Here is a 27,679-nt window from a genome sequence, read left to right on the forward strand (position 1 = left end):
TTTTAAATGGTTTTATTTCTTTGAAATTTAGTGAAAAAGGCGGTCTGATTCAGTGCGTACGACCTTCCTCTAAGCAAATTCTCCCAAACATAAAATGTTATTACCTTGTAAGAAGATATGGCCTAACAAATCAGCGCTAAGATCGTATTAGTTCTTCCTATATATAAAATTTTGCTTGACGCTCGAGCTGCTATCTATCTAAGTATTTTTTAAATTTAATTTCAGCCAGACTTTAGCCGTCGCCCGTTGGGAATCTTTTAAAAACACAAGAGACGCGTAAAAAATTACGATTTATCAATGTATGACAACGATATAATGTCAATACAAGATACATCTCTGCAAAGTTCGGCGATTTCCATTCTACAAGTAACCTTACCTCAATATTAGCTTTTCAATCAATGGCTCCTAAAAATACGCACTAGTTTATTGGCCATCATAGAACTGCGGAAAATCTTTAAAATATCCAGTATTAGCTTAGCGACAATTTTAAACGATTTCACATTAAGTGCAGCTTTGTATTTCAATCAGTAGGCGATTGTCGTTCTATACGGATAAATTTAAGTTATATTTACTTGGTTTTCTTATTGCATATTTCCAATTAGTCACCACCCTCTAAATTCCCATACCGCATATTGGCAATCAAACAACCACAAAATATATCTTTAGAATAGCTCAGAAAAGATTCGGGATTTTTCATGACTAGTTGAACGAACGATTTCAAACTCCAGCTTTGCGTTTTGCTAACTTAACTTTAAATCAGCCAAACTTCCCAGGTGCTCCAGAAGTATGTGTACCAATATGGAGGTAACTAATTTTGTTCGCCTACTTTACATCAAGTTGTGTAAAGGGACTGAAACCAATGGGCAGGGGGTATATTCACTTGGCTAACACAGACAGTCCCCGAACTGGCGAACTCGTAATAGAACTAAAATGAGGAGAATCGGAATAAAATTATGGCCTAACCTTAACCTGGTACATACACTACGCGAGTACCACTTTCCGAAGTCCAGCGATTGTCGTTTCAATTCTTATCTGATTTACTGATGAACTTCAGTTAAATTTAGTTGATATTTTCATCAGTTTTTCAATCAGAATCCAAATTCTTACTGAGTTACAGTAACTTAATCAGGCGTGACCACTTTACTTCTGTAAGCGAGTAAACGCTTCGCTGGTCTCGACCGATTTCTCGGCTCTGGCACTCGCGGGCCATCCTCGATCGGCAACAAAGCTTTATCGCCGTGTAAAGCCTTTTAACCGATAAGTTGTTTTGGGTTTACGTTTTAGTGCGATTTAGTAATGTTTGCGGTAGCGGTTCTGTTCTGCAATGGCCTCATCGCTAATTTCCTCATTTGTGTTTATCTTGGGTTAGGTTAGAATATCGGGTACTCCCGTAGTATGTGTAACAGGTTAGGGTTAGGCCTCGGCCGATTTCTCTTATATTAATTTTATTACGAGTTTGGGGACTGTCTGTGTTAGCTCATGAGTTTCAGTCCTTTACACAACTTGATGTAAAGTAGGCGAACAATATCAGTTACCTCCATATTGCTACACATACTTCTGGAGCGCCGAATATTGCCCTTCCATAGTTAACTCATGTGGTTCAATTCCTATTTTACCTAACTTATCCATCCTAAGATAGAATATTTGCTTGCCTCTGATCTCGCGAACAAAAAAATTAGTGACGGGCGATAACAGGATAATACTAAAACTAGCAGCCTAAAAATTCCAACCTTTCTGGTCGACTGTTGGTAGAGAAGAGAGCGATATTGGAATCATGAAAGTCGGTTTATAAGGAAATAGGAAGTACAGAAATTTGTGCTGTCAATTTTGCAAGATTTGCTCTAAGAAAATTATTTAAAAAAATAAAAATAAATATCGGTAATCATCGTCAGTGTGTGTGATTCATGACAAATTTGATGATTTTAGTGTCAAAGTCATGCTTGTGATGAATATTCGTTTGCTGTTTTGAGTGGGCGGATATGCTAGCCAAGCGTTTGACCAAGCGTCTCCCGTAGTATGTGTACCAGATTAGGGTTAGGGCTTTTTTTATTCCGATTTTCCTTATTTTAGTTCTATTACGAGTTCGGGGACTGTCTGTGTTAGTCAAGTAAATATACCCCATGTCCATGGGCTTTAGTCCCTTCACACAATGAAAATGCGTATAAAGCGTTGTAAAATACCCGAACCTGCGCACAACCGACTTATGTACAGCCTGGCGTGATCATATGTTGGCTTGGCTAAAATAACCTCGGGCCATGCTCGGAATGGAACATTTTTATTGAAGATTTATCTATATTATGAACTCACTATGTTATTCAATGACCTATGGTTGAGTCATAATCGCTGGTTTACGACGGTGACGATGATATAAAATTATTTGTCGTTAGATCAAAAAAACTGTTTATGTAACTCGCATTCGATGGTTAATATAGAACGCTATGCCTTTTACGAAAATTTGCTCAAAGCAATGTCACGCCCATTCACTCAGAAGTAAAAAACCAACGCGGTAAATCGCTATACGACGGACGCGTGCTAAATGTTACATACGATCGCTAGAGGTTAAACCTATAAAACGGCTTAATTATATGACGGGTTACGGTCTGGCTGCGAGTCCATGTCACGTATGAGAATAGCTAACTGATTAATCTTAAAAGTTCAGTGTTTTTTTAAAGGGTTTGGCAAAGTCCGTCTAGTGTTGTTCAATTATTTATTGTTTTTTAAAATAATAATTTGCCGGAGGAGCAGTAGTTTACCGTTATGAATAGGATATCAATAACGGATACGGTATCCATCAGCCTGTCAATAAGCAACCATATAGTTCTCAGTTGCGATTCAGGCGGCGATTAGATTAATCCGGAACACTTTTTATTTTACACGCCATTGCTCTGAGCACAGCTTTTCAAAAGTAAGGCTATTACATTTTGGAAAGATATTTTGTCTTTTCCAATCTCGTCGGGTTGGCACGAATAATTACAACTGGGGCGGCGATGGGCATGGGGTTGCAGTGGCGTATCTAGTGTGTGGCAGCCATGGCTTAATCTTAATATGTTTATATAAACAATTTCAAATAACTTAAATTTGTATTTTAGAAGTATTCGTATTACTGAAATAAGTATCTCATTTTAGAACAGTCATTATGAATTTTTAACCAACTCATAGAGGGCGCATTTTTAAACTTTGCCAAGGTCGTCATTTTCATGGATACGCCACTGTGGGGTTGAACCAGATATTTCAACTATGACGCCAACATGGTTGAATTCAAAACGATTTAACCACTTTAAAAACTGATTTAAAGAGGGCGGGTTGGATCTTTTTGTTTTGTTAGAAGGCCGTTACTTTAGCTAGGCGTATTCATGAAGTTCTGTATTAAATTTGGTAACAGAACTTCGATACGCTTCTTGCAGTTTATTGCAGCGCTCCAGAAGTATGTGTATCAATATGAAGGTAACACATTTTGTTCGCCTATTTTACATCAAGTTGTATAAAGGGACTGAAACCTATGGGCAGGGGGTATATTCACTTGGCTAACACAGACAGTCCCCGAACTCGAAACAGAACTAAAGTAACGAAAATCGGATTAAAATTATGGCCTAACCTGGCACTACGAGAGCACCGTTAATTGTGGGATATAAAGATGTATTAAATGAATTAGATTATTGTTATATCTCATGATAACTTAGGAAATGTAAAACTAGCCAGGGGAAACAAGTGCCGAAAGCCTTTGACACAGGGCCACAAGTCATCAAAATTTACGAACCATTGACATAGAACTAACCTCATGAAAAAATTTGTGCATTCCTGTTATGTGTTTTTTCAACAGCCAATTGCTTTGCATTTCATAATACACGCAAAAAGTTTGGTAATTCCGCCGTATTTTCTAACAGTATGATTTTAACGCAATAGCCATAAACCTTCAATTTGTGAGCTGAACATCCTGACAAGACTAACGATTAGTACTTGATGGAGCTAATTACTTTTAATTGTTCGCCCGGGGGTTCAATGAATTATATCAGTATGAGCGCAATTTATGAAGTAATGCTATTGAACAATATATACAGGGTGTTCTTTAAAAAATAATATCAAAAGTTTCGAATAATGGATTGACTTTATAGACAGCCGGCTATACGGCGGATTTATAGAATAACCTTTTTACAATTCTCAATTTTTGCTCGTAATTTGCTCGTTTTTATTTATTTATTTTTTTTTAAATTTCAAACCTTGTTGGTCATTCGAAATTATTATTGTCTTTGGTGGCAGACATACACTGAAGCTGCGAGTGATTTGTGGAATTCTTATTTGGAATTCTCGTAAGTTTCTCGCAATTTTCCGCTTGTTACTACGCTCTAAACAGACTAGAACTTGAGTATACTTTGCAGGTATTGGTATAAGTACAACACGAAAGTAGTGCTATCGGAAATCGAGATGTTGCAATTTACTATCAATATTTTTGAACAGTAAAGACACTTCATGCATATCTTGTATTTAAAAAGCTGTTTTGTGGAAAAATCGTTTTGTATTTTCGATGACTGCTCGCAATTTTTACATTTTCAACTATGCTTTGTTTAATTTAGGTCAGTAAATAATGTTGCTGATATAAAGTTAACTTGGAGGATACGGTGGATTTTTAGAATAACCTTTTCAGTCGTTTCTCGCAATTTACCAATCTTCAGTTTCAAACCACGTCTTGTACTGGTTCGACTATGAGTATACCTTTGCAAAAACGAGAGGGAAAGCACCTAGTATAATATAACGTACAAGAATAGGAGTTTAAAAAGTCAAAGTGGGTGAATAGCGAGTATGGTATAGAAGTCGTACAGAGAAAATAAAGGTAATCCGTAGTATGTGTACCAGGTCAGAGTTAGGCCATAATTTTATTCTAATTTTCCTTATTTGAGTCCTATTACGAGTTCGGGACTGTCTGTGTTAGCCAAGTAAATATTCCCCTGCCCATTCAGTCATGGGTTCATGGGTTTCAGTCCTTTTACACAACTTGATGTAAAGTAGGCGAACGAAATTAGTTACCTCCATATTGGTACACATACTTCTGAAGGCGGCGTAATAAAGCCCTTTTGTCAAGGCACCAGTCGGGTATAAGATAGCGATCAGTAGTTATCTTCACCATTCTAAAAATACTCATGGTAAGATCGCATTTCATAGAAAAGGGAGTGACGCAATAAACCAAAACTGGTTATCGAGCATACATTTGATGAAGGCTAATTGATACATCAGCGAAATAAAAAATGGATTGATAGTTAGCCAAACACATTCATTTCCGACATATAATTCTGTGTATCAAACAGCCGCATGAAAATCGTTAAAGTACTTGAATGGAGCGGCCGGCTACACTTGAACACTGTTAAAAAAATTAGTAAATTTAAGATGGTTCTTTTTACTAAATCGTTAGCGGGTTGTTGTATTTGATTCTGTTTATATCGCCCTGGGTTAGTTATAAGAATGAAGAATAGAATAGACTGGACCTCAAGCTATGAACGTTCCTAACAATATCGGCATCGGCTCAACCTATGGTGGGGTTCATGCGAAACGATTAACGATTAGAACTAAATGCAAAATCATGAACAAAGTAACTTTACTCATCTTGTATATATACAGAAAAACACGCTCCCTATATATGGTTATAATGGTTAAACTCAATATTGCACACCTTCAAGCAACGAAAGAAGTGTGGGATCAACTGCGGCCGTAGGGTTTGTTGCAGAATCTGAGGCCGCCCCTTCTGATACTAACACATCATGTATGGGTCGTGTGTGTTTCATCAGACATTTCCTATCGCTTTATCGTCTAGTGGCCTATACTTCACGCGCCCTCGGGCAATGAGCGCAATAAATTGATACATCGATACTATAGGATTACAATCATTACAGATCGGATATTATATTAGGGCATGATTCTCAATAGCTTTACACAAAGTACTATTCTATTATTCTCTGCACACTGATTTTTCTTTGTAAGTTAGGTAGCGTAAGAAAGTTGGACAATAAACTTACCTAAGATTAACTGAAGCAAAACAGAAAATAGCGCTAAAAGTAGTTCTTTGCACATCAGCGTCTGCTTTTCTAGAGCCTTGGTTTGAGGGATGACGCTCCAGAAGAAGTATGTGTGCCAATATGGAGATAACTAATTTTGTTCGCCCACTTTACATAAAGTTGTGTTAAAGAACAGAAACCTATAGGCAGGATGTTTTTTCACTTGGCTAACACAGACAGTCCCCGAACTCGTAAAAGAACTAAAATAAGGAAAATCGGAATAAAATTATGGCCTTACCCTAACCTGGTACACACACTATGGGATCAAATTAGATTTTTACATGTTGAAGGTAAGATGTCATTACAAGCATTTACGCAAACCTCGCGTATCAATGTCACCCGATAAGACGAAAGAAGAGATTTTGGATTGGAATAAATGGTTTGAGTTTCAGCCGGTGACATAACTTTAACGTAAATAGTCGCTTAGTCAAGAGTTAGGCACCCCGATAACATCGTATTTTTATGTTCTATAAACGTTTTCGCGTCTTCAATTTAAACAAGATCAGGTGCGAGCATTGGCAGATTCACAATGGTCTATTATTTTTAAATAGGCGTTAATAATTCTGACTCGGCGTTGCCTATCCGATTCTCCTTATACCCTGGGTCAGTGTGTACCCCAGCTATTTATTTTATGGGTCGTTTCCAAATTTAGGCAGTGGTGGATATTTTGTTATTAGTGATAAAACTATATTTGTAACTTTTAAAAATGTGTTATGCGGCACATGAGCCACTTTCTGAATAATAAGAAACATTTTTTTTGTTTACGTTAAGAATTGAAATATGTTGTCATATTAGGGGGTAGAGGGGTGTTTGAAATCTCAGGGAGGTGTAAGGAAATCACTGCCCTGGGTGAGGTGGTGGGTATGGGGATTTGTACCCCGAGTTTTACGACCTGCGATATCAACGTAGCTAGAAGTTCATCAACCACTGAGCCGCCGCTTCAAACAAAATCGAGTTCTCGTCGAAATCTTTTACTAAGACCAATTAATCAAGTCAAGTAGAAACAAAATCCTTTGAAAACTTTTGTTTACTTACGTCATGCTTAATCGAATTGCTATTGTTGTGTCACAGTGTTTTCATAACTTTGAGTATAAAGGCCGTGACGTCAGTAAGTTGTTTTAGAAACTTCTCGCCCAGCTTTGAATGCGGAATGAGTATCTGTTCCATAGGACTCAGTTTAAGTTTATAGCTGTTTGATATAACTATATCGAAGCCACCTCATCATCCAGTGCGTGAGAAATTGCGTGGATAATGCCCATCCAGTGCGTAAGAAATTGCGTAGACAATGCCGAATCAGAAAGGCGCTATTCAAAAAAGATTGTCAGTTCGATGACGCTTCGTGGGTATGGGGTATGGGGTCTATGCATTACGTGGGCAAACTGCGGTCGGCGGGTCGAATCCGGCCCGTTGAGTAATTTAGTCTGGTCCTCCTGATGCTGTCTAAACCAAACTAAAACCAAGTTTTGATGTTTTAGCTAAAAAATAGCTCAAGGAATTTGATGAGATTACAAAAAAAATTTGGGGGCAACGTAGGCAACGAATCCGGCCCGTTGAGTAATTTAGTCTGGTCCTCCTGATGCTGTCTAAACCAAACTAAAACCAAGTTTTGATGTTTTAGCTAAAAAATAGCTCAAGGAATTTGATGAGATTACAAAAAAAATTTGGGGGCAACGTAGGCAACGAATCCGGCCCGTTGAGTAATTTAGTCTGGTCCTCCTGATGCTGTCTAAACCAAACTAAAACCAAGTTTTGATGTTTTAGCTAAAAAATAGCTCAAGGAATTTGATGAGATTACAAAAAAAAATTGGGGGCAACGTAGGTTAAATACATCGAATCCCACAACCACCTCCTTACCTTGGGTGTACTAATTTGGGTTTTAAGATAGCCTTGGTCGGTGTTGAATGCATAAAAAAGCGGCAGACATGCCCATAATAAACATAAGTGTTAATACCGAAATGAATCAAGCAAATATCTGACATCGTTAAAATATTCCGTGAAAACGTGTTTGCTCTCGTGATGTTCTATGTTTATTGATGGGATTGGCTTGTTTGCTTTTCAGTCATAGAACGATATAGTACAGAGTTTCATACACTGCTATAAGTTTGGATTAGGATTTTTATATCTATTTTGAGTAAGAGGAAAGTCGACAGGGCAACTTGATGATATGATAGAATACCGATGGAGGAGCCCAACTATTAGATGAACCAGCACTGTGTCTCATCAGCCAGCGTATGTCTGGTGCTGGGTTCTGTAGCATGGACTTAACTTATACTGTAATTGTCAACGTCGGCTAAGCGTCATTGTGCCGAGATAGTTCACAGCAAGGATGTCATAATAAGATTTCAAGTTTATACTGTGGGAGCGGAAAGGCAACATGACCCAATTATACGAAATGAGAGTAGGTAGTATAGCGATTCAGGTGCATAGGCTTGTATACCATACCACATTGATTTGTATTTCCCGAGGTGTGAAATATTTCATAAAGCTATTCGGTGCATCTGAGCTGATGATGAGAAATTGTCGAAACAATTCGCCATAAAAATCCCATCAAGTTCCGCAAGGTTGCAAGTATTGCCTTTTGTCGCCCAGGTGTTAAAATTATTTTAAATAGCGAAGGTTTCCTGTTATATAAGCTTTGAAATACTCGTCTCGGTAATTAGCAGGGTTAATGTTTTAAATACTCGAAGAGTAGAAGAGAAATATTGAAGCAAATTTTCTGGTTTTGCCGATGAACTTACATGCTAACGAAGACAAGTAATCAGCGTGCGTAATATCAAAGCGCTGTGAGAATAGAAAATGCACAGTAGCCATATTGTTACTGTCAATATGACCGCTGGGAAAGATCCCACAAAGTGAGATTGCCTTATGATAGTTTTATGTCTCGTATTTAAACCGGAAGTTTCGGCAAATTTTCCTCCAGTGTGTTTATCTTGTGTGCTGTAATCAGTTTATACAGAGTTCAAAATAAATCATATAAGATTGTGCCTCTCATACAGTGAGGGCACTGGCTTACTATCACACACACAATAGCAGAATTATGCCAGTTAATCTCCTGCACATTTCTAACAGTACTCGTTCGAAAGAAATCTAAAACAATATTTACTCAGATAAGTATGTTTACATCAATTCCTTGTGGCTTGAGTCGCACAGCGTCTGTGATAAGTAAAGTAAATACGAGTGAACGAAGCTGGAGAGATAGTATGAAACGACTATTTTGGATATGCGTATAATAGTCGGTAAGTGTACGCCGCAGGTGAGACACATAAGGATAGCAATATTATATTTATTCCGGGGAGAATAAACCGATAATTCGATCTAATGATGTAGCGAACATCAGCCTTCTGGTTATGCTGGTTATTTGTGCTGCGTACCAGGCAAGTACATGTCATACGTGGATACGAATATTCGATTGTGTTGGTATGTGGTCACATTGGGCAATTTACATTGGATTATTTCCTGAGGGAAATTACTGCTCATTGTGGCGTTCAGATTGTGAATGTTCTTAGCGCTGTTCTCACGATTTGGACGTCGACCTTTGCTTCACATTTTTCTCGTAATAACTGTTTTACCGCAGGGTTAGATACAGTAAGAGCAATTGACGTGTAACTCAACATACGAGAGGCCGTAGTTCGCCATATTATTATTATTAATATTATAAGTTATGGCTCTTTCAATTACCAGGATTATGTGCGCCAGACTGAAAATAATTTTTATTTGATTGAGCTGCCCTTCACGGGGTAAATATGAAGCAAATTTCATGCGTCTGAAAGACTGAAACAAATAATTGTCCAACTAATCCATACTCGCGTGAACTGATAACCGGGCGAAAGGCCGCTATTCGCCATACGACTGGGTCGTCTTATCGGCTTCCCTTTCTACGGTGATGAATTAGAAAGCCCTATGGAAGTAAATCCACGTTTGATACCGATAAGGGTCATTGGTCATACGTGACCTTAAACAACGTCACCACCGTCGTCGTTAGCGACGAATTGCATTTCCGGTGTGGTTTCTAGGGGAATATGAATTTGTAGGCTCTGCGCTTTCAAGATAACGAGCAAGTGTATCGAATAAAATTAGGTGTATGCATATTGAATATTGCTGGTAACCTGTTATTGCCCGGCCAATATCTTCAGACATTAGGCTACGATAACGAGAGGTTGTGTCAACTCACCACGTAATTCTCACCACGTTTGGCTTTAACCTTTAAATAGAACAATACCGGTAATACCTAGGAATTTGATAGCAACACTAGAGCATTTCACCAAATCTGCATGGCTCGCATTTTTTCCGAAATATCTATACTCTATCAAAGACTATATTTATCATCCTTGAGTGGCGCGACCGTATAGGCACTGCACATGTACCGGTACCTCCTATATTTCGCCCATTCATATCACCGGTATATGGTCCCACCACTCAAGGGTGTTGTATCTACGCCTAAATTTTTATTTTATCTTTATGTATTTGGTGTATTGTGTTGTCCCTATTTATATATATTGTCTTGTCTTATAAACTCCCTTGTATAAACAGTTCTGTATAAGGGACCATATCATATGCATTTAATCTAACATTTTTTGTTCTGTACTTGTCAAAAGGGGTGCATGTCGCACATTTGTGTTTTAGGCCAGTACGGTCTTGTGCATGCGTCCCGTCTCCAATATTAATATTGTCAATTTTTTATACTGCTTACTACTACGAGACTAATAAACATACATACACATACAACCTGTCAACCAAAGAAACATTGCAAATGGATGTGTGTGAAACATTATATACACACAGACACAGAGAGCATGACTGTATGAGGACAGAAGGGAGGAAATCAGCCTATACAGGACTTAGAATAATGGCTGATATGCCCGAGTTAAACACAAAAATATGAGGTGTCAGGTTACAATGAAGGTTTTACTTTTCAAGTGCTGGTTCTGCTCGGTGTCAGTTTACCTGTATATCTATTGATCGAAATTTATTTTTAATCAAATTAGACACACAATGTACATGGCTAAGATGCCAAGACAAAAACAACTTTGATTATGAGATATTGGCGAAATGTCCCATTATAGTTTACTAGTGTTTATCTGCATGAAGCGTACCGGTACTCTCTTTTAAATGATTAAATGAAAGGATATCGAACATTATTGGCATCTGAACTGCAGACTCTTTCCCATTTGTGAAATGTTGAGTTGGTATAATGAAATGTATTTTTTAGAACTAGCCTCTTAGAAAAGTTTCCAGCTATTAAGTTATGCCAACCTTTTATCCAAGAGCTTCAGTTAGTTCTTGTGGTCTTCACTACCTCATAAATATTATATCGCTTAATTTTAAAAATATCATTTTATCAATATTTATGTCATTGTCTCATAGAAACCTTCATTAATTCTAAATTCGTTTTGACCAACAAATCCAAACTCTGGAAATATCCCAGCCATGTCATCAGTTGAAGGAGTAGCTGTCACTCTGACTCCTCGAGAACAGAGAAGAGTTGAAAGAGAGGAACGAAAGCGTCGAAGGTGGGACGAAACGTTTTCATTTACTTATGGAATCAATTGGGTTTCTGGGGTAATAGCTATCGGTATTTATTCTCCCTGTATGTCTTTGCGCTGGTGTATCTGTATGCACATAATTCATAAATACTGTAGCAGAAATGAGGTTAACATTTCCAAGTGATTCAAGAATATTGCTGCACAACAGTATTTTTTAGTTGAAGCCTGACTGTGTAGATCCCAATCTTCTGAGTGAGTTTGTGTGACCTTACTGCGCACTGACACAAATATATTTCTGTCAGTTTCGTCTGACGAAATTGCAACTTCATAATTTAACAATCATGTCTGAGAAAGTTGGATGTTAGTCAGACAAAACATTACAAAAATATATTCTTGCTAGTTTGCAGCAAGAATCACATTAAAAGTAAGCTCCAATGATTGTTAAGTTGTTGGTCTTGAAACACTTCTGGTAGTTGTTCATTCTGACCAGTGAATGTAATGAATCATAAATGCTTTATATTCAAATTATTTCATCTGAACTGGCTTTTTTATGTGGCGTACATATTTACAAACTTTCGCTTCAAACAAGACTCACCGACTGACATTTTTTTATTTCTAAATTTCATATTGATCTCAGCGAAGAGTAATGTCAATTGGTCAAGATTATTCCTTTGGATTCTTTTGTATAAGGAGAATTTGTCAGTTAATTGTTACCATGTCCTTGGATGGTGGGGAAAGTCGTGGAAAGTAACCAGCGGTTTTGCACCAGTTGTCCAGCAATCCTCTTGCATTGCATATAATTAACCTGCAAGCCTTTCAGACTGACCAGCAGATTGAAGGCGAGCCAGCGGTCTCAATATTTCTCTTGTTTTCATAGAAATGGTCAGGAATCCTCAACAAAGCAACCAACATCAGAAAAGAAAAAAGAGAAAACTCCTGGGAAGGATTTAGAGAAGAAAAACAAAACAGGTTTTTATCAATGCTGAATTGTATTTTTGTTTTATAGATAAAGGGAGTTCACTCTACTGTCTTTCTGCCTCACCTTTAATTATTTGATTAGGTTGGGTTACTGTTCTACCATCCAATCTAAACCTGGTCTGGTCTGAGATAAACCAAATCACTGAACTATCACTAAACTGAACACAAGCCATTAACAAACTGTCCATTAGTTTGATATCTGGGTACTCCCGAAGTATGTGTACCAGGTTAGGCCATAATTTTATTCTGATTTTCCTTATTCAAGTTCCATTACAAGTTCGGGGACTGTATGTGTTAGCCAAGTATATATACCCCCTGTCGATAGGTTTCAGTCTCTTTACACAACTTGATGTAAATAGGCGAACAAAATCAGTTACCTCAATATTGGTGCACACACTTCTGGCTGTGACGGTATAAGCAAGCTGGAGTTAAGTTGATAATTTACTTGGAATAGAAATCATAGTTGCCAAATAAAATTTGTTCTTCAATAATCTTTTGATTCACATTTTTATAGCGAACTTCTGTTAATGGTGTTAAATATTAATTTGATTTAATAAATAATCTTCACTAACAGTGTAATCTGATAAACCAGTGATATCGAAAAACGAATACTTTCAAAATTGATCAACTTCTGTGAAAATTAAAAGTTGTGTCAGCAAAGTTTATTCCCAACTAATCTGTTTTATAAAATTCAATTCCCATGCTTTTTTGGAATTTGATCAAGAAATTATTATTATTCATGATATTATTTGGTGTCTCCGATTCTAGCTTCTAACGGCGGAGCGAGTGTGCACAAGAAGCCACCTAGTGGAGCAAAACGTGTAAATTCATATGATAAAGTGAATATTATTGAGAAAACTCCGAAATTTGAAACAACCGAGAAAGAGAATAAAGGGAAGAAACAAAATGAAGGTGGGATAGGTTTTTACTTTGTTCATGTATTTGTCTCTGCTGTTGGCATATCGTACTAACTTGGGTTTTGCTAATCCAGGGTGAATTTGGATTTCCTGTGGTCGTCCATATCTTGACTCTGAATGAGCGTATATAATGCACTTCCATACTTCTATGTAGTTTCAGTAGTGAATTTTAGTGAATACGTTTTTCAGAAATGAGTTTCCTTTACTTTTGAGTGCATTTCTTTATTTCTGAGTGCGCCTAACTTTTGAGTAAGTGCATGTAACGTTTCTCAGAGATGAATATTTTTTAATTCTGAGTGAGTGCCAGTAACATTGCTAAGAAATGAGTTTTTTTATATTTGATTGAGGCCCATAACGTTTCTCAGAGATGAGTCTTCTTTTAATTCTGAGTGAGTGTTCGTAACTTTGCTCAGAGATGAGTTTCTTTTATATTTGAGTGAGTGTCGTGATGTTTCTCAGAGATGAATCTCTTTTAATTCTGAGTGAGTGCCAGTAACATTGCTCCGAGATGAGTTTCTTTTATATTTGAGTGAGTGCCCGTAACGTTTCTCAGAGATGAATCTCTTTTAATTATGAGTGAGTGCCAGTAACATTGCTCCGAGATGAGTTTCTTTTATATTCGAGTGAGTGCCCGTAACGTTTCTCAGAGATGAATCTCTTTTAATTATGAGTGAGTGCCAGTAACATTGCTCAGAGATGAGTTTCTTTTATATTTGAGTGAGTGTCCGTATGTATCTCTGAGATGAATATCTTTTAATTCTGAGTGAGTGCCAGTAACTTTGCTCAGAGTTGAGTTTCTTTTATATTTGAGTGAGTGCCAGTAACATTGCTAAGAAATGAGTTTTTTTAAATTTGATTGAGTGCCCGTAACGTTTCTCAGAGATGAGTCTTCTTTTAATTCTGAGTGAGTGTTCGTAATTTTGCTCAGAGATGAGTTTCTTTTATATTTGAGTGAGTGCCTGTAATGTTTCTCAGAGATGAGTTTCTTTACTTCTGAGTGAGTGCGCGTAACTTTGCTCTGAGATGAGTCTCCTTTACTGCTGCGTAAGTGCCCGTAACGTTGCTCAGAGATGAGTCTTCTTTTAATTCTGAGTGAGTGTTCGTAACTTTGCTCAGAGATGAGTTTCTTTTATATTTGAGTGAGTGCCTGTAATGTTTCTCAGAGATGAGTTTCTTTGCTTCTGGGTGAGTGCGCGTAACTTTGCTCTGAGATGAGTCTCCTTTACTTCTGCGTAAGTGCCCGTAACGTTGCTCAGAGATGAGTTTCTTTAGGTTTGAGTGAGTGCCCTTGGCATTGCTTCAGTTTATAAGCAAATTATTTTATATAAAAAACAGGTAATACACAAGGACATTGGAGTTGCAAAATTTTCAAGCAACTCTTTTTTCGATGGTGAGAGTTTGAAGAATTGCTTAGTCTTAATTATACCCAATATTCATATTTTTCAATTCTCAGTGATTCATTTTTTTTTAAACAGTGACAAAACCAGAAGCCAAAACTGCTCGACAGAAACTTGGGAGTAAATTCATGGATAATTTGTCGAAATTTGAGAACCGGAATCAAGATAATGAAGACAACAAAAAAACACCCTTTGTGAGGTCATACAGGTGAGAAGAAAGCGATTCTAAATTATACTGTGAAGTAATAAATGCCCCTTAACTGGCAAGTTACACTTTATTCGGTATAAGGTTTCATTGATCATTTGAATTAATTTAGGTATGGGGTTTGAATCAGAATTTTTCCAGCCTGCAATTTCGAAATAGGCGTGAACCTGTCCTATAGTGATAAATGGAAAAAAGACCCTCCAAGTTCCATGTTTTGCAACTTCAATGAATCTCGGCCTCGTGTATTTTTCTTGTGTGTTATCATTTCTATGGCAGTTAGAGATAAATTTTCTTATCTTCCAGCTCAGTCAATCAGTCATCGGCTAATGATTCATCTGCGTTCAGAAGATCTCACAGGTACGAAATATAACATATAAATGAATAAATATAATATTGATTTCCTTTTATAACTTGTCTGTTTCTGCTAATATATTCATGGGGGTGGTGTGCATGGGTCTGAACTCGAAATGTGTAACATGCAATGCCATCATAGTTTCTTCATGACGTTAGATTCGCACAATAAGCTATTGGCTTTCTCTGATTTATCCTCAATATTTCTTCGGTTTAATCATGGCGCTTCATGAGTGTGTGTACCAATATGGAGATGACTAATTTTATTCGCCTATTTTACATCAAGATGTGTAAGGAGACTGAAACCTATGGGCCAGGGGTATATTCACTTGGCTAACACAGACAATCCCTGAACTCGTAATAAAACTAAAATAGGGAAAAAAAACTAAGAACTAAAATAAAATTATGTCCTAACCCTAACCGGGTACACACACTACGGGAGTACCTTAATCATGTGTCCAAGTGTATTCCAGTGACAAAGCCATGTTTGCACTTCATTAAGTCTGAACTGTATAATTTTCAATATATTGTATTTCTACCTTGAATGGCTCAGTCATTCTCCAACAAAAGTACAAAGCAATAAGTTGATGCCACGCCCTATTTCACGCACCATCAAATATTAATCTCATTAAACATTTACGGCTTTCAATGTCAGGTGTTTGACTTTTAGGGTTTGTTAATTTGTTCCACACAAAGGAAACTCATGTTTGGTATGGAAATATGAATGAGATTTTATTTATACATCCAAATTATAAATAATGACATTAGCAGTGTATTTCTAGGGTTCAACTAGTATAAAATGCCTTTTCACATGAAAGCTGTTTATGTGATTGTAGACTACTTTGTTCAAACTACGGCCCGCAGGCCAAATCCAGCCAGGGGTAATTCAATTTGGCCCGCCTGATGCTGCCATAACAAAACTAAAACCAAATTTTGATGTTTTGGCTAAAAAATAGATCAAGGAATTTGTTGAGATTACGATAAATTTAGTTTTGCCACATATTGTTTTCCAGTTTTGGTTTTGTAACACTGTAAATATCATTCATACAATGTAACTTTTAACGTCACACTCAAATGGCCCGCCAATCTAGGTGGGCAACATTTTTGGCCCTTAGTTCAAAAACCTTGCCCAATCCTTATTTATCAAGTTCCTATTCATATAGGATAGGATTATTATTCATTGTCCCGGGAGAGGTAAGCCAATAAGGCAGCCTTTGATGATATGACTAACCACGGTCTCTCGTTAGCAGTCCATGTCGGGTATGGGATTAGTTAGCCATCCATTTGTTCCAGATGCATGGACTCAAAGGTGGAGGAAGCCGCAACTGACCAATGCTTTCGCAAACCACCCTATGACAGTAAAGAGTCAGTTTTCTTTTTGTATATACCTACTCTCCACAAAAATGGGAAGGACCAATGCAGAGTTGTCAGAGGTGTGGCGGCAATTGCCATTCCTCTCCCAGGATAAATATGAAACTCCCATCCTATGATTATGTCGTCTTATCGACATTTTTTTCTCTGGATATTATGCAAGACCCCTCCTAACTTGTGCATCTCTCAAATCAACAGACCTTCTCGGAGCACACCGGCTGTGAACGATCCATCAATACTCATGCGACGTTCACTGAGGAGGGAGAGAGTTCTTGATAGTATTGCAAAACTTGAGAAGCAATCTACGTTGAAAGAGTGAGGAACTTTGTTCTTTATCAACTCAATTCTGGAATTCGATATAAGAAAGTTATCCCTGAATTGAAGGCAATAAAAAAAACTTTAATTAGGTGTATATGGAAAAATGATTCCTAGTTTAAGAAAAATGTTGTTGCAATGAAGAATTCTCAAATTAAAGGAAGTAGCGAATCCATTTGTTTGGAGATTTGCTAGATTCACTCATTTTGATTTTGGTTTCTGCAGTACCAACTACTTATCCTTCTTCTATGTCTTTAAGCTTCAAGAGAATAAATTTTCTTCCAATCCTCTCACATATTTTTGGTTCCATTTTTAGGAAACCGGCATCGCCTGGCAGACCGCGATCAGATGAGAATAAAGAAAAGGGTAAGTGGCTTTGATATGAGAAAATTGGAAGGATTATATATAAAGAATAAACTGGGGGAGAGGAAAGCTGATAAAGTGGTAATTTCTCCCTGACATTGATATAACACGCCCGGCACCCATGTACTCACATCTAAAACTATTTATTTTCAGTCAGAATTTGTGGTGAATATGAAAGTCGTAGGTAGGGCTGTCCAAAATCGAATAATTTTTTGATTCGAACCGAATAATCGAATATTATTGTGCAATATTAAATCTTTCTCTATTATACAATAAACGCCTGCCCTTCGAAGTTGTGGTAACATATGTGCAGTTACATTTTACTTACTGCTGGTATTTTGCAATACAATGTTTTCAGATTTATGAAAGGAGATCACACGCTTGTATGAACTAGTCAAAAAAATTGGAGAACTTCGAAATTTGGGTCGAAAACTGTTGAGTGTTAAGATTAAAAATTGCACTATTCAAAAATTGCAATCTCAATTTTGATGGATTCAGTTTTAATAGGACATGTAAAGCCTGTAGATGCTATTTCATTCCTATTCACTAGTCTTATGTTTTTTTGTGTAAATTCCAGCAAAATAATGACAACCATCAATACAGATAAAACTGTTGCTCAAGTTCAAAATTGCACTTAACAAATTCCAAGCTCGTTTGATGACAATAATATTGTTAGTGTACAACAGCCATCAAAATGCAAGAGTGCAATTATTTGTCTTGGTATATAGATGGATAATACAGTAATGCCATCATGAGAAATTACAAATCCCATTTAAATAAGGTATTGCCATCATAAGGATCCCAAAACACCTGTTTTCAGCTTTAAGTTGCCTGTACCATGTTCCTATGATAACTAACTATTCTAAATTCTATCTATAGAACTATCGTTTTCTAAATTGTCTCCTTTTTCTCCTTGTTCTCTCTCAAAAACGTCATGACCGATTATAACTTATAATGACCATGCATGAAATGGCTAATCACGTGCCACCGGGCAGGCAGTAGTAATGACATGTTTGTCACAAAATGAAGGCGAAAGAAATATCGGGAAACCAATTAAGCCGTGAGCGAGAGTGGTCTGAGCTCGGAGTGCCGCTTGCCCGATGAAAAACATCCTGTGAAGATGGTTTCCGCTTTATGTACCGGTACCTAATTTTAGCGATTCGAAAATTAGCCGGAAAACGATTCGAATAAATTGCGATTTGATTCGATTTCGAATATTCAGTTCGCTTAGACAGCCCTAGTCGTAGGGTGGTTCTCGCTGGTTGGTTATGGCTTCCTCCACCGTCAAATCCATGCACCCGAAGACAAATAACTGGCTAAATAGTCCAATATCCATTCAATATGGACTGGTAACCGAACGAGAGACTGTGTTTCATCATATCATTAAGCCGCCTTATAGGCTTTTCTCTCTCCCAGGATGAATACATAAATCCCATCAATCTTTCACTCCATTTTTCATTATTGACAAAGAAAACATGAATTCCATCATGTGAAACCGATAAAACATGCTCACAGGGCTGGCTGTGTAGGCAGCGCATTCCTATATCGATCTAACACTTCTCTCTTTCTTCTATCCAGTTCTATCTCGTCGTTCTTCTGCAAGTTCAAGCAAGACTTCTCTCTCAGACTCTGGATCAAGCACAACGTCCACCAAGGGATTGTCCAGGTTAGATATGTTTGAAATTTCTTTATATATGCAATGACTTCCACTCTGAACAATTCACCAGTCACTGACTACAGAACTAGCTACTATAATTAGGAAGACTGAAATAATTTTGATTTAGCTCTGACTTCTCAATATTGAGTATTTCTTCCACAGCTTGGCCTGGCTAGATTGGCTACATAGACTCAATGTCAGTGGTTGGCAAAGTTTTTTAATCGTGGGATAAATAGTGAAATGGAAAAGGGTTCAAGGGCCAACGTTTTTGTTGAAAATTTAAAACAACCCACAATTTGCTGACTTCTGTGTTACTGGTTTATGGGTGAATACCGATTACTGAAATAAAGCTTGCATGTTACAAGATAAATATGAAATATTTTGTTTTGAGTATTATGTAAGTCAAGTCCAAGCTTCTGAAGTAATTACTGCCTCACAGGATGGAAGCTTTTATCATATACTTTGAGTACTTACGGTACCTGTACCCATAGTAGTCCATGTAGACTCCTTTTACTTGAACTTCTTCTCCACCCAGGGCTCAACAAGCATTAGAAAGACACAAGAACAGGATCCGAAGTACTTCTCAAACATCTGGGGGCGGGGTCACACCTTCACCCACCAAACCTTCCAGTCCTGCTTGGTAAGTTGATTCAAAGATGGCTCTAGGACAGTGGTTCTCAAACTTGTCAAGCTACGACCCTTCTTAAAATTTGTTAGGTCTCGCGCTCCACTTAAAAAAAAAACTAGCTAACAATAAGCTCTCTTATTCAAAAAACACGTTGAAAATACGTGAATCGAATATAAATAATGAAATCGCTGAAGATAATAAAGATACAAGCACAACCGCTATCTCTAAACAATAAATGTAAATATGCAAAATACACCGGAGCAAGATCAAATCTTTAGATTAGACTCGGTGAAATTCAAAACTGAAGTGAAATCTGGAATGAATTTTTATAATATCGGATATTGTTCTAGTTGGGCCATGTTCAACAGTTTGTGTGAATTCGATAAATTTGTTTCGGAAATAAGAAAAACAGCAATTTTTTTATACGATGCTTTTTACGCCTCTTCCTCCAAATACAACCCTGTACAAGTAAACACTGATAGTTAACGATATGCAGGGAATTAATTTAAAAATGACTGGAAAATTCCCAGCTCTGCACTGCCTGTCCATTTCACACCAATATTTTAATCGCTAGGACGATTGGTTTCGAACCTTTTATGGCATTCATTGTCACTCTTCCGGAGGATATTAGCACTTATGCCCCCCTGTTTATCATTCCAGTGGTATTTATAGTGTTATTTTAATTGATAGATTCTAAATTTCATTATGTTACAAAGTTCAACATGCTCTGTGAAATGCCATGAAACTAGGAAGAATGGGGGGGGGGAAGGAGAAAGTAAAATCAGTTTTGCGCTGAGCATTGTGGCCCTTGTCTAACTGCTCTGTGGGGCCCCTGGTTGGGAACCGCTGCCCTAGGCTATTACTCAAGATTTTTTATTACCGTAGTTTTAAAAATCAAGTGAATGCTTTTTTTCAATACCAGGACAAACATTTTAAATTTGTGTTTTTGATTCGTTTTTAGCAAAAGTCGTTCGTTCTCAAATGATTTCAATCGAAAAACTCCGAACAAATCAAAATCTAAGGAATTACAAAGAACTCCCTCAATTGGTGAGTTGAGATGTTTGTTGTAATTAGCATGAATAATAGTTGACAATAAATAAGTGATTGTAGAATTGGGGAAGCAAACATGACCTCACTGTTGAGTTTTAATCGTATAGAATTTAAATTGGTTAACTGGTCTATTAACTAAACGGGTGGACCTCCTGAAGTATGTGCACCAAGATAACGCACAACGTGAACTCAGGTTATGTAGAAGGTTAGGGTTCAGGTTATGCGACATCTTGGCGCGCATACTTCAGGAGCATTGAACGGGTTTTACAGTTAACCATGTGGTCAGAGGGGCGGGTTGGGGGTCTGAACGCCCCGTTTTAAATGTATACATTCATTCATAGCATTTTTTTGGAGCTTGAAACACTTTTTGAACCCACAAGACTATTGGAACCCCACATTTCCTGGGCCTGCTAGCTAATAAGGTCTAACTTGGTAAATAGAAATTTCAGAACCCTCTCCCCCTTTGAAAATTTAAGGCTATGCCCCTGCATATGGTCTATTTGATCAACTTTCCTCTTCTTGGGGATAACATGGAAAATCCTCTTTGCTGATCCTTTTCCTTTTCTTGATTGGTTAATCTTGGAGGTTCGAGGTATATACTAGCTTGCATAGGGGTAGGATTTTCATGTTTTTTTTTTCATGGAGATGAAAAACTTGATAAGCCAACGACTGCCACAGCCTCTCATACAGCTAACAAGTCATGCCAGCCATTATTTACCAGTTAAGATTACATCTGATACATTTTTGACTACTTGATCAAATAAAAAACCACGGCCTCTTATCAGGTTACCAGTCCATGTTGGATATGGGAATAGTCAACCAGTTAATTGTGCCATATACACGGACTATAGCAGGCTTGAATATTAAAACTTTTTCGCTTTCTTAACAGATGATCAGTCTCCATCAAGGAAAGTCTCTGTCACCAAGAGTCCACTAGATGGCGATAAATTAGAAGTAACCATGGTAACAGAGGTCATGACCCCTGCAGAAGGGAAGATGAATGTTGTTGTGAAGGAACATGTCCTCAGCGAAGAAGGTATTGAATGATTTGTTTATATGTTTAAACAGGGACGACTTTATCTCGTTAACGAATGTCTAAGTGACAGTGCATATACGTTAAAATGTATGTTTTAGACTCTTCATATTGCTACAGACCGCCTGTGCAGTCATCACTGACCCCAGTGGTCAATGGACCCCAGTTTGGAAAACCCTGCCTTGAGACCCCCTGTACAGTCATCACTGACCCCAGTGGTCAATGGACCCCAGTTTGGGAAACCCTGCCTTGAGACCCCCTGTACAGTCATCACTGACCCCAGGGGTCAATGGACCCCAGTTTGGGAAACCCTGCCTTGAGACCCCCTGTACAGTCATCACTGACCCCAGTGGTCAATGGACCCCAGTTTGGGTAACCCTGCCTTGAAACCCCCTGTGCAGTCATCACTGACCCCAGTGGTCAATGGACCCCAGTTTGGGTAACCCTGCCTTGAAACCCCCTGTGCAGTCATCACTGACCCCAGTGGTCAATGGACCCAGTTTGGGTAACCCTGCCTTGAGACCCCCTGTGCAGTCATCACTGATCCCAGTGGTCAATGGACCCCAGTTTGGGAAACCCTGCCTTGAGACCCCCTGTGCAGTCATCACTGACCCTAGTGGTCAATGGACCCCAGTTTGGGTAACCCTGCCTTGAAACCCCCTGTACAGTCATCACTGACCCCAGGGGTCAATGGACCCCAGTTTGGGTAACCCTGCCTTGAAACCCCCTGTGCAGTCATCACTGACCCCAGTGGTCAATGGACCCCAGTTTGGGAAACCCTGCCTTGAGACCCCCTGTACAGTCATCACTGACCCCAGTGGTCAATGGACCCCAGTTTGGGAAACCCTGCCTAGAGACCCCCTGTACAGTCATCACTGACCCCAGTGGTCAATGGACCCCAGTTTGGGAAACCCTGCCTTGAGACCCCCTGTACAGTCATCACTGGGACCCCAGTTTGGGAAACCCTGCCTTGAGACCCCCTGTACAGTCATCACTGGGACCCCAGTTTGGGAAACCCTGCCTTGAGACCCCCATGTGCAGTCATCACTGACCCCAGTGGTCAATGGACCCCAGTTTGGGAAACCCTGCCTTGAGGAACAGTATATTCTCCCACTGGTCTGTATGGAGCATTCGATTCCCCTAATTATCTTTCATTTGATATTACAGAAGCAGAGCTACTACTTTCTCCACAAGATGGCACTGAAGATCTACCCGAATCGGAGTATCAACCTGGTGATCCAAGACCAGTCTCCGTTGAAGATGTTGTTGCAATATTCAACCTGGAAGGTAGGTGAAAGGTCATGACCTTTGAACTATTCAAGGAAGTAATCCAAATTAATTTAACCCTCTCTGATTTGTAAAATTCTTACCCTGCTTCCTTAGATTTTTGTAAACATTTTGTATATATGTATGCAGTTGTGTTGGCTCTCCAGAAGTATGTGTACAAGTTGTGTAAAAGGACTGAAACCTATGGGCAGGGGTATATTCACTTTGCTAATACAGACTGTCTCTGAACTCATAATAGAACTAAAGTAAGGAAAATTGGAATCGAATTATGGCCTAACCCTAACTTGGTACCGTGGTACACATACGATGGGAATATCGTCATATTTACATTCAGACATTAACATTAGACATTTTTGCACTTTCACTTCAAATAAGACTCAGTACAAGTTGGAACTACAAACTTTTGTTAGGCTGGGCTTTCTTCTTTCACTACATCAGTGGTTCTCAAACTATTTAAGCCGTGCCCCCTTTTTAGAATATGTCAAGTCTCGAGCCCCACCTCAAAAATAACTAGCTAACAATAAGCTACAAATACCACAAGGCGGAAGTATGTTTCATTCTAAAAAACACATTCAAAATACGTGGATGGAACGTAAATATCCAAAACAAAGAAATGTAAATATCATATATTGCAAGGGTTCCCAAACTTTATTGGACGCGGGCGATATTTAGAATCGGGAAAATGTTCGCGGGCCGGAAGAGTTTAGCGCCCGAAAGTTCGCGGCGGTTTAGCTGGGGTTCAGTGGATTCACTTTCATTTGACATTTTTTGCAACCTGTTTGTTTGACTCATAATGACGCTTAATGTCGTATTCCTTCAGAACTGGAATATTTCATTGGCAAGAAAGACAAATCGCTGAAGTTCGATTCTTTGCAATACAGAAATGTGAAAGCTACCATTTATCCCGGAAACGTCTATTTGCAAAGTCTAGTTTTGTTTGTTTCTTTGCCATCTGTAAGCTTTCTTATAGGGCTGATAACTTAATTACTGCTCTTTGTAATCCTACCGTGTTTCCCTGAAAAGGAGACCAATCCCGTAAATAAGACCTAGCCTGAATTTTAAGAATGATTTTAATATATGCCTCACCGTAAAATAAGACGTATAGTCAGTAGCACCAAGTCGATAGCAAGAAATCTCCCCTACACGTTGTAAATGATTAATCTAACAAGTGTGAAAGAGGAAAACATGCCATTTAAGTAAATGGATATTGGTTTTCATATTTTTTTATATTTGAAAATCTTTGTAGTTTTTTTTTGACTCATGAAAATAAAAGACACGCCCCGAAAATAAGCCCTAGTTATATTTTTCGAAAGAAAATTGAAATAATCTGTTCTATTTTTGGGGAAACACGGTAATACCGGTACGTATTATTGAGATATCGGCATACTTGAATTGTTACGCGATAAACACGTGCTTAAACTGTGGTAATGACATAACAACATCGTTTTACTGAAGTTCGGCGGGCCATTTTAAATTGTTACGCGGGCCGGATTTGGCCCGCAGGCTGCGGTTTGGGAACCCCTGATATATTGGGTGGACAAGATCAAATCTAACAAATATATTTTTAATTTTTGTTAGCTTCACGGCCCCTCAGAAAATTGTCTACGCCCCTCTTTTGGGGTACGGTCGATCGTTTGAGTACTACTGCTCTACATTGATTAGTATTGCATGGGTCTTAATTTTAGTGATGATCTAATCTAATTTTATCACCTCAATTTGAAAAGTAATATTGGCACCATCTGCAGGATATTATAGAGGGCATGCATGCAGTTAAAAATTCTAGTTGAAGTGAAAATTCCTTTCAACCCGAAGTCAAAATCTTATGCCAGACTGTAGTGGGTTTTGAAATGACTTCGAGTCTGTTATTTCTTTGAATATAGCTTTGCAATATAAATAAACTTACAGATTTATTTTCAGATGGCCCTCCACCATCCCCCGAGCCTATTGTTACTCCGGTTACCAAAACACGACGAAAATTACCAGAAATACCTGCAGACCAATCAACGTCCGCAAGCAAAGAAGGAAGGAGTCGACGGAAGAAGGCTAAAAAACATTCCAACGGTGGCAGCGGTGAGCCACATTCTTTCGAAGAGCAAAATGTTGTTGTCATAGAAACAAGCCCTACATTCAAACAATTTGATGATATATTCCAAGTTTCCTCCCCGAAATCTGAAAAAACTTTCCACAATTTCAACCAAAACTCTTCTAATATTGAACCATTGAAGCATGACATAAAATCACTGAAGCTTGACCAAAGTCCACCAACAGACAAATCATTGAAGCAAGACCAAAAATTTTTGAAGCAAAACCTAAAGTCACAGGAGCATAACAGTATTTCACCTGTACAAAAATCATCAAAGCACGACCAAAAACTATTGAAGCATGACCAAATAATACAAAACAATGACCAAAACACTATTTCTTTATGCATGAATGAGCAAATTAAACCAAAAGTTGCCGCTGGAGTTCATGTAGCTTCGGACAATCAACCAATCACTGAAGGGAAAGACGCTGAGGGGGATAAAAAATATGACCCAGAGGATGCAATTCAGGTTGGTAAATCTGTTTTGGTAAAATATTTAAAAGATCAGATAAATTGGGTTCCAGGGTAGCTTTAAAATCCAGGGCAGTGAGAGTAAAGCCTATAAGATGTAGATCCACAACCATTAACCCGTTGAGGTCAGGTATTGGAACTGACCATGTTTAGCACCATGATACTGGTTATCGATGCTTGAGCAGTTACGCAAAGCACCCTCTTCCACTTATTCTTTGTCTCTTCGGGGCTCTGGACAAGCAGAAGCGTATATACAAGAAGCTACTATTTTTTTATTATAACCTATTCCATTGCCTCGACAAAGTATCACACCCCTGGGGTAATATATGAAAAGTTGCAGTTCATTTTAATGCCTAAATTATGTAATCAAAAAACATTTACATACTCATCCGTTTGTGTTCCCCCCACTATTCCCCCAAATTACACATAATATAAAATAACAGTGTGGTATTCACCACTTTGTAAATGTATTTCACCTATTTTTTAATAGGTTCTGCGACGCTTATCAGAGGAGATCCATTCTCAACCAATCAAAACAATTGAACGGGCTTCCGTGTCGGGGTCAAAGGTTGAGCCACTCATTGAAGAAGAGAATCAAGGTAGAATTTGCTATTTGTCTCATTTTTCACAGGAAAGCAAACCACGACCTATCATGTGGAAAGTCATAGTTTTAATCGATAGCATATAAAAATACAAGGAAAATAACCAAAAATTATTTATCTTTCCCAAAGTGTTCAGGAACTTTCCCGTTGAATTTTGGAAAACGGTCTGCATATTTTCGTTATCTATTGAGCACAAGAGCATAATTTACATGTGACACAGTAGTTATTGATGAATTGTATGAATCTCTGTTTAAAGTGGACTGAGGAGATTGTTTTAACTTTCCCCAAATTATTTAAATCTTTTATATCGTACTATCAGGTTTTAGATTACATACATATATATCCCTATTCCCTTACTGTTTATTTAAGTTTTTCTGAATAGAATAAATACGCCGACCATTAACACTTGCACAGCTTGTGCTTGTTGAGATTAGTGACAGAGGTATGGGGTAACCTTACATGGCCCTTAGTTATCATTGGGACTGAGGCCGTTATATATGCAGTGATGACCAGTAATTCAAATAGGTTGTGCATCATATATTCTCAAGATTGGCCGTACTTGATACAGGTCTAACAATGAGAAAGAATAAGGGCAAAATTGCTAACGATACCAGAATTAAAAACTTGGCAAATTACATCTTCTTAACTGTTGTTCTCTATATATTCTTATTGATTACTAGTTTCAAGAAACTTATTTCTGGCATTCGCCATGATTTGGCTTTGAATAGAAAATCTTGTTAATGACGTAAACCCTGTCACGATGGAAGAAGACACCTGCCATGCCAATACTGTGACGTAATAATGATATTTTGAACGTGGTATAAGAAGGAATGCGATTGGTTGAAATTATTTAAATTGTCTGCTGTGCTGAACCTGAACATTAGTTCCAGACCTCAAGCATATTTAATAATTAGATACTAAAACATCCAAGAATTAAAATTTGGCAGAAAATTTCAGATTGATTTGAAATGTTTCAGGTCTGGTGTGAATTGGCATTTACTTTTGCATATTGTGCAATCATAATTCTCTAGTTTTGGCAACCCTTGGTATTTCAGTGAGTGCCCGTAACCTTTCTAAGAGATGAGTCTCCTTTACTTCTAAGTGATTGTCCGTAACTTTTCTCGGAGATGAGTCTCCTTTACTTCAAAGTGAGTGTCCGTAACTTTTCTCAGAGATGAGTCTCCTTTACTTCTAAGTGAGCGTCCGTAACTTTTCTCAAAGATGAGTCTCCTTTACTTCTGAGTGAGTGCCCTAACTTTGCTCAGAGATGAATCTCCTTCACTTCTGAGTGAAGGCTCGTAACTTTTCTCAGAGATGAGTCTCCTTTACTTCTGAGTGAGTGCCCGTAACTTCACTCAGAGATGAGTCTTCTTTACTTCTGAGTGATTGCCCATAATTTTGCTCAGAGATAAGTCTCCTTCACTTCTGAGTGAGTGCCCGTAAC

General features: G+C 38.1%; 1 protein-coding gene across 3 annotated transcripts in view; it reads left to right on the plus strand.

Moving 5' to 3' along the window:
* Positions 1–11,393: 11,393 nt before the first annotated feature.
* The window catches only part of LOC120329927 (uncharacterized), a 79,745-nt gene continuing 63,459 nt past the window's right edge, over positions 11,394–27,679 (plus strand). For all 3 annotated transcript variants that reach the window (XM_039396722.2, XM_078118569.1, XM_039396723.2), the window contains exons 1-14: positions 11,394–11,554; positions 12,405–12,496; positions 13,274–13,417; positions 14,898–15,027; positions 15,328–15,381; positions 16,945–17,061; positions 17,378–17,427; positions 19,003–19,090; positions 19,617–19,721; positions 20,671–20,756; positions 21,649–21,795; positions 22,960–23,079; positions 24,997–25,631; positions 26,124–26,232. In XM_039396722.2, coding sequence (XP_039252656.2) covers positions 11,472–11,554; positions 12,405–12,496; positions 13,274–13,417; positions 14,898–15,027; positions 15,328–15,381; positions 16,945–17,061; positions 17,378–17,427; positions 19,003–19,090; positions 19,617–19,721; positions 20,671–20,756; positions 21,649–21,795; positions 22,960–23,079; positions 24,997–25,631; positions 26,124–26,232 — 1,960 coding nt within the window. In that variant the 5' untranslated portion in view covers positions 11,394–11,471. The remainder of the gene's footprint in view (positions 11,555–12,404; positions 12,497–13,273; positions 13,418–14,897; positions 15,028–15,327; positions 15,382–16,944; positions 17,062–17,377; positions 17,428–19,002; positions 19,091–19,616; positions 19,722–20,670; positions 20,757–21,648; positions 21,796–22,959; positions 23,080–24,996; positions 25,632–26,123; positions 26,233–27,679) is intronic.

This window comes from Styela clava, chromosome 12, assembly GCF_964204865.1.
Source record: "Styela clava chromosome 12, kaStyClav1.hap1.2, whole genome shotgun sequence".
Lineage (NCBI taxonomy): Eukaryota > Metazoa > Chordata > Ascidiacea > Stolidobranchia > Styelidae > Styela > Styela clava.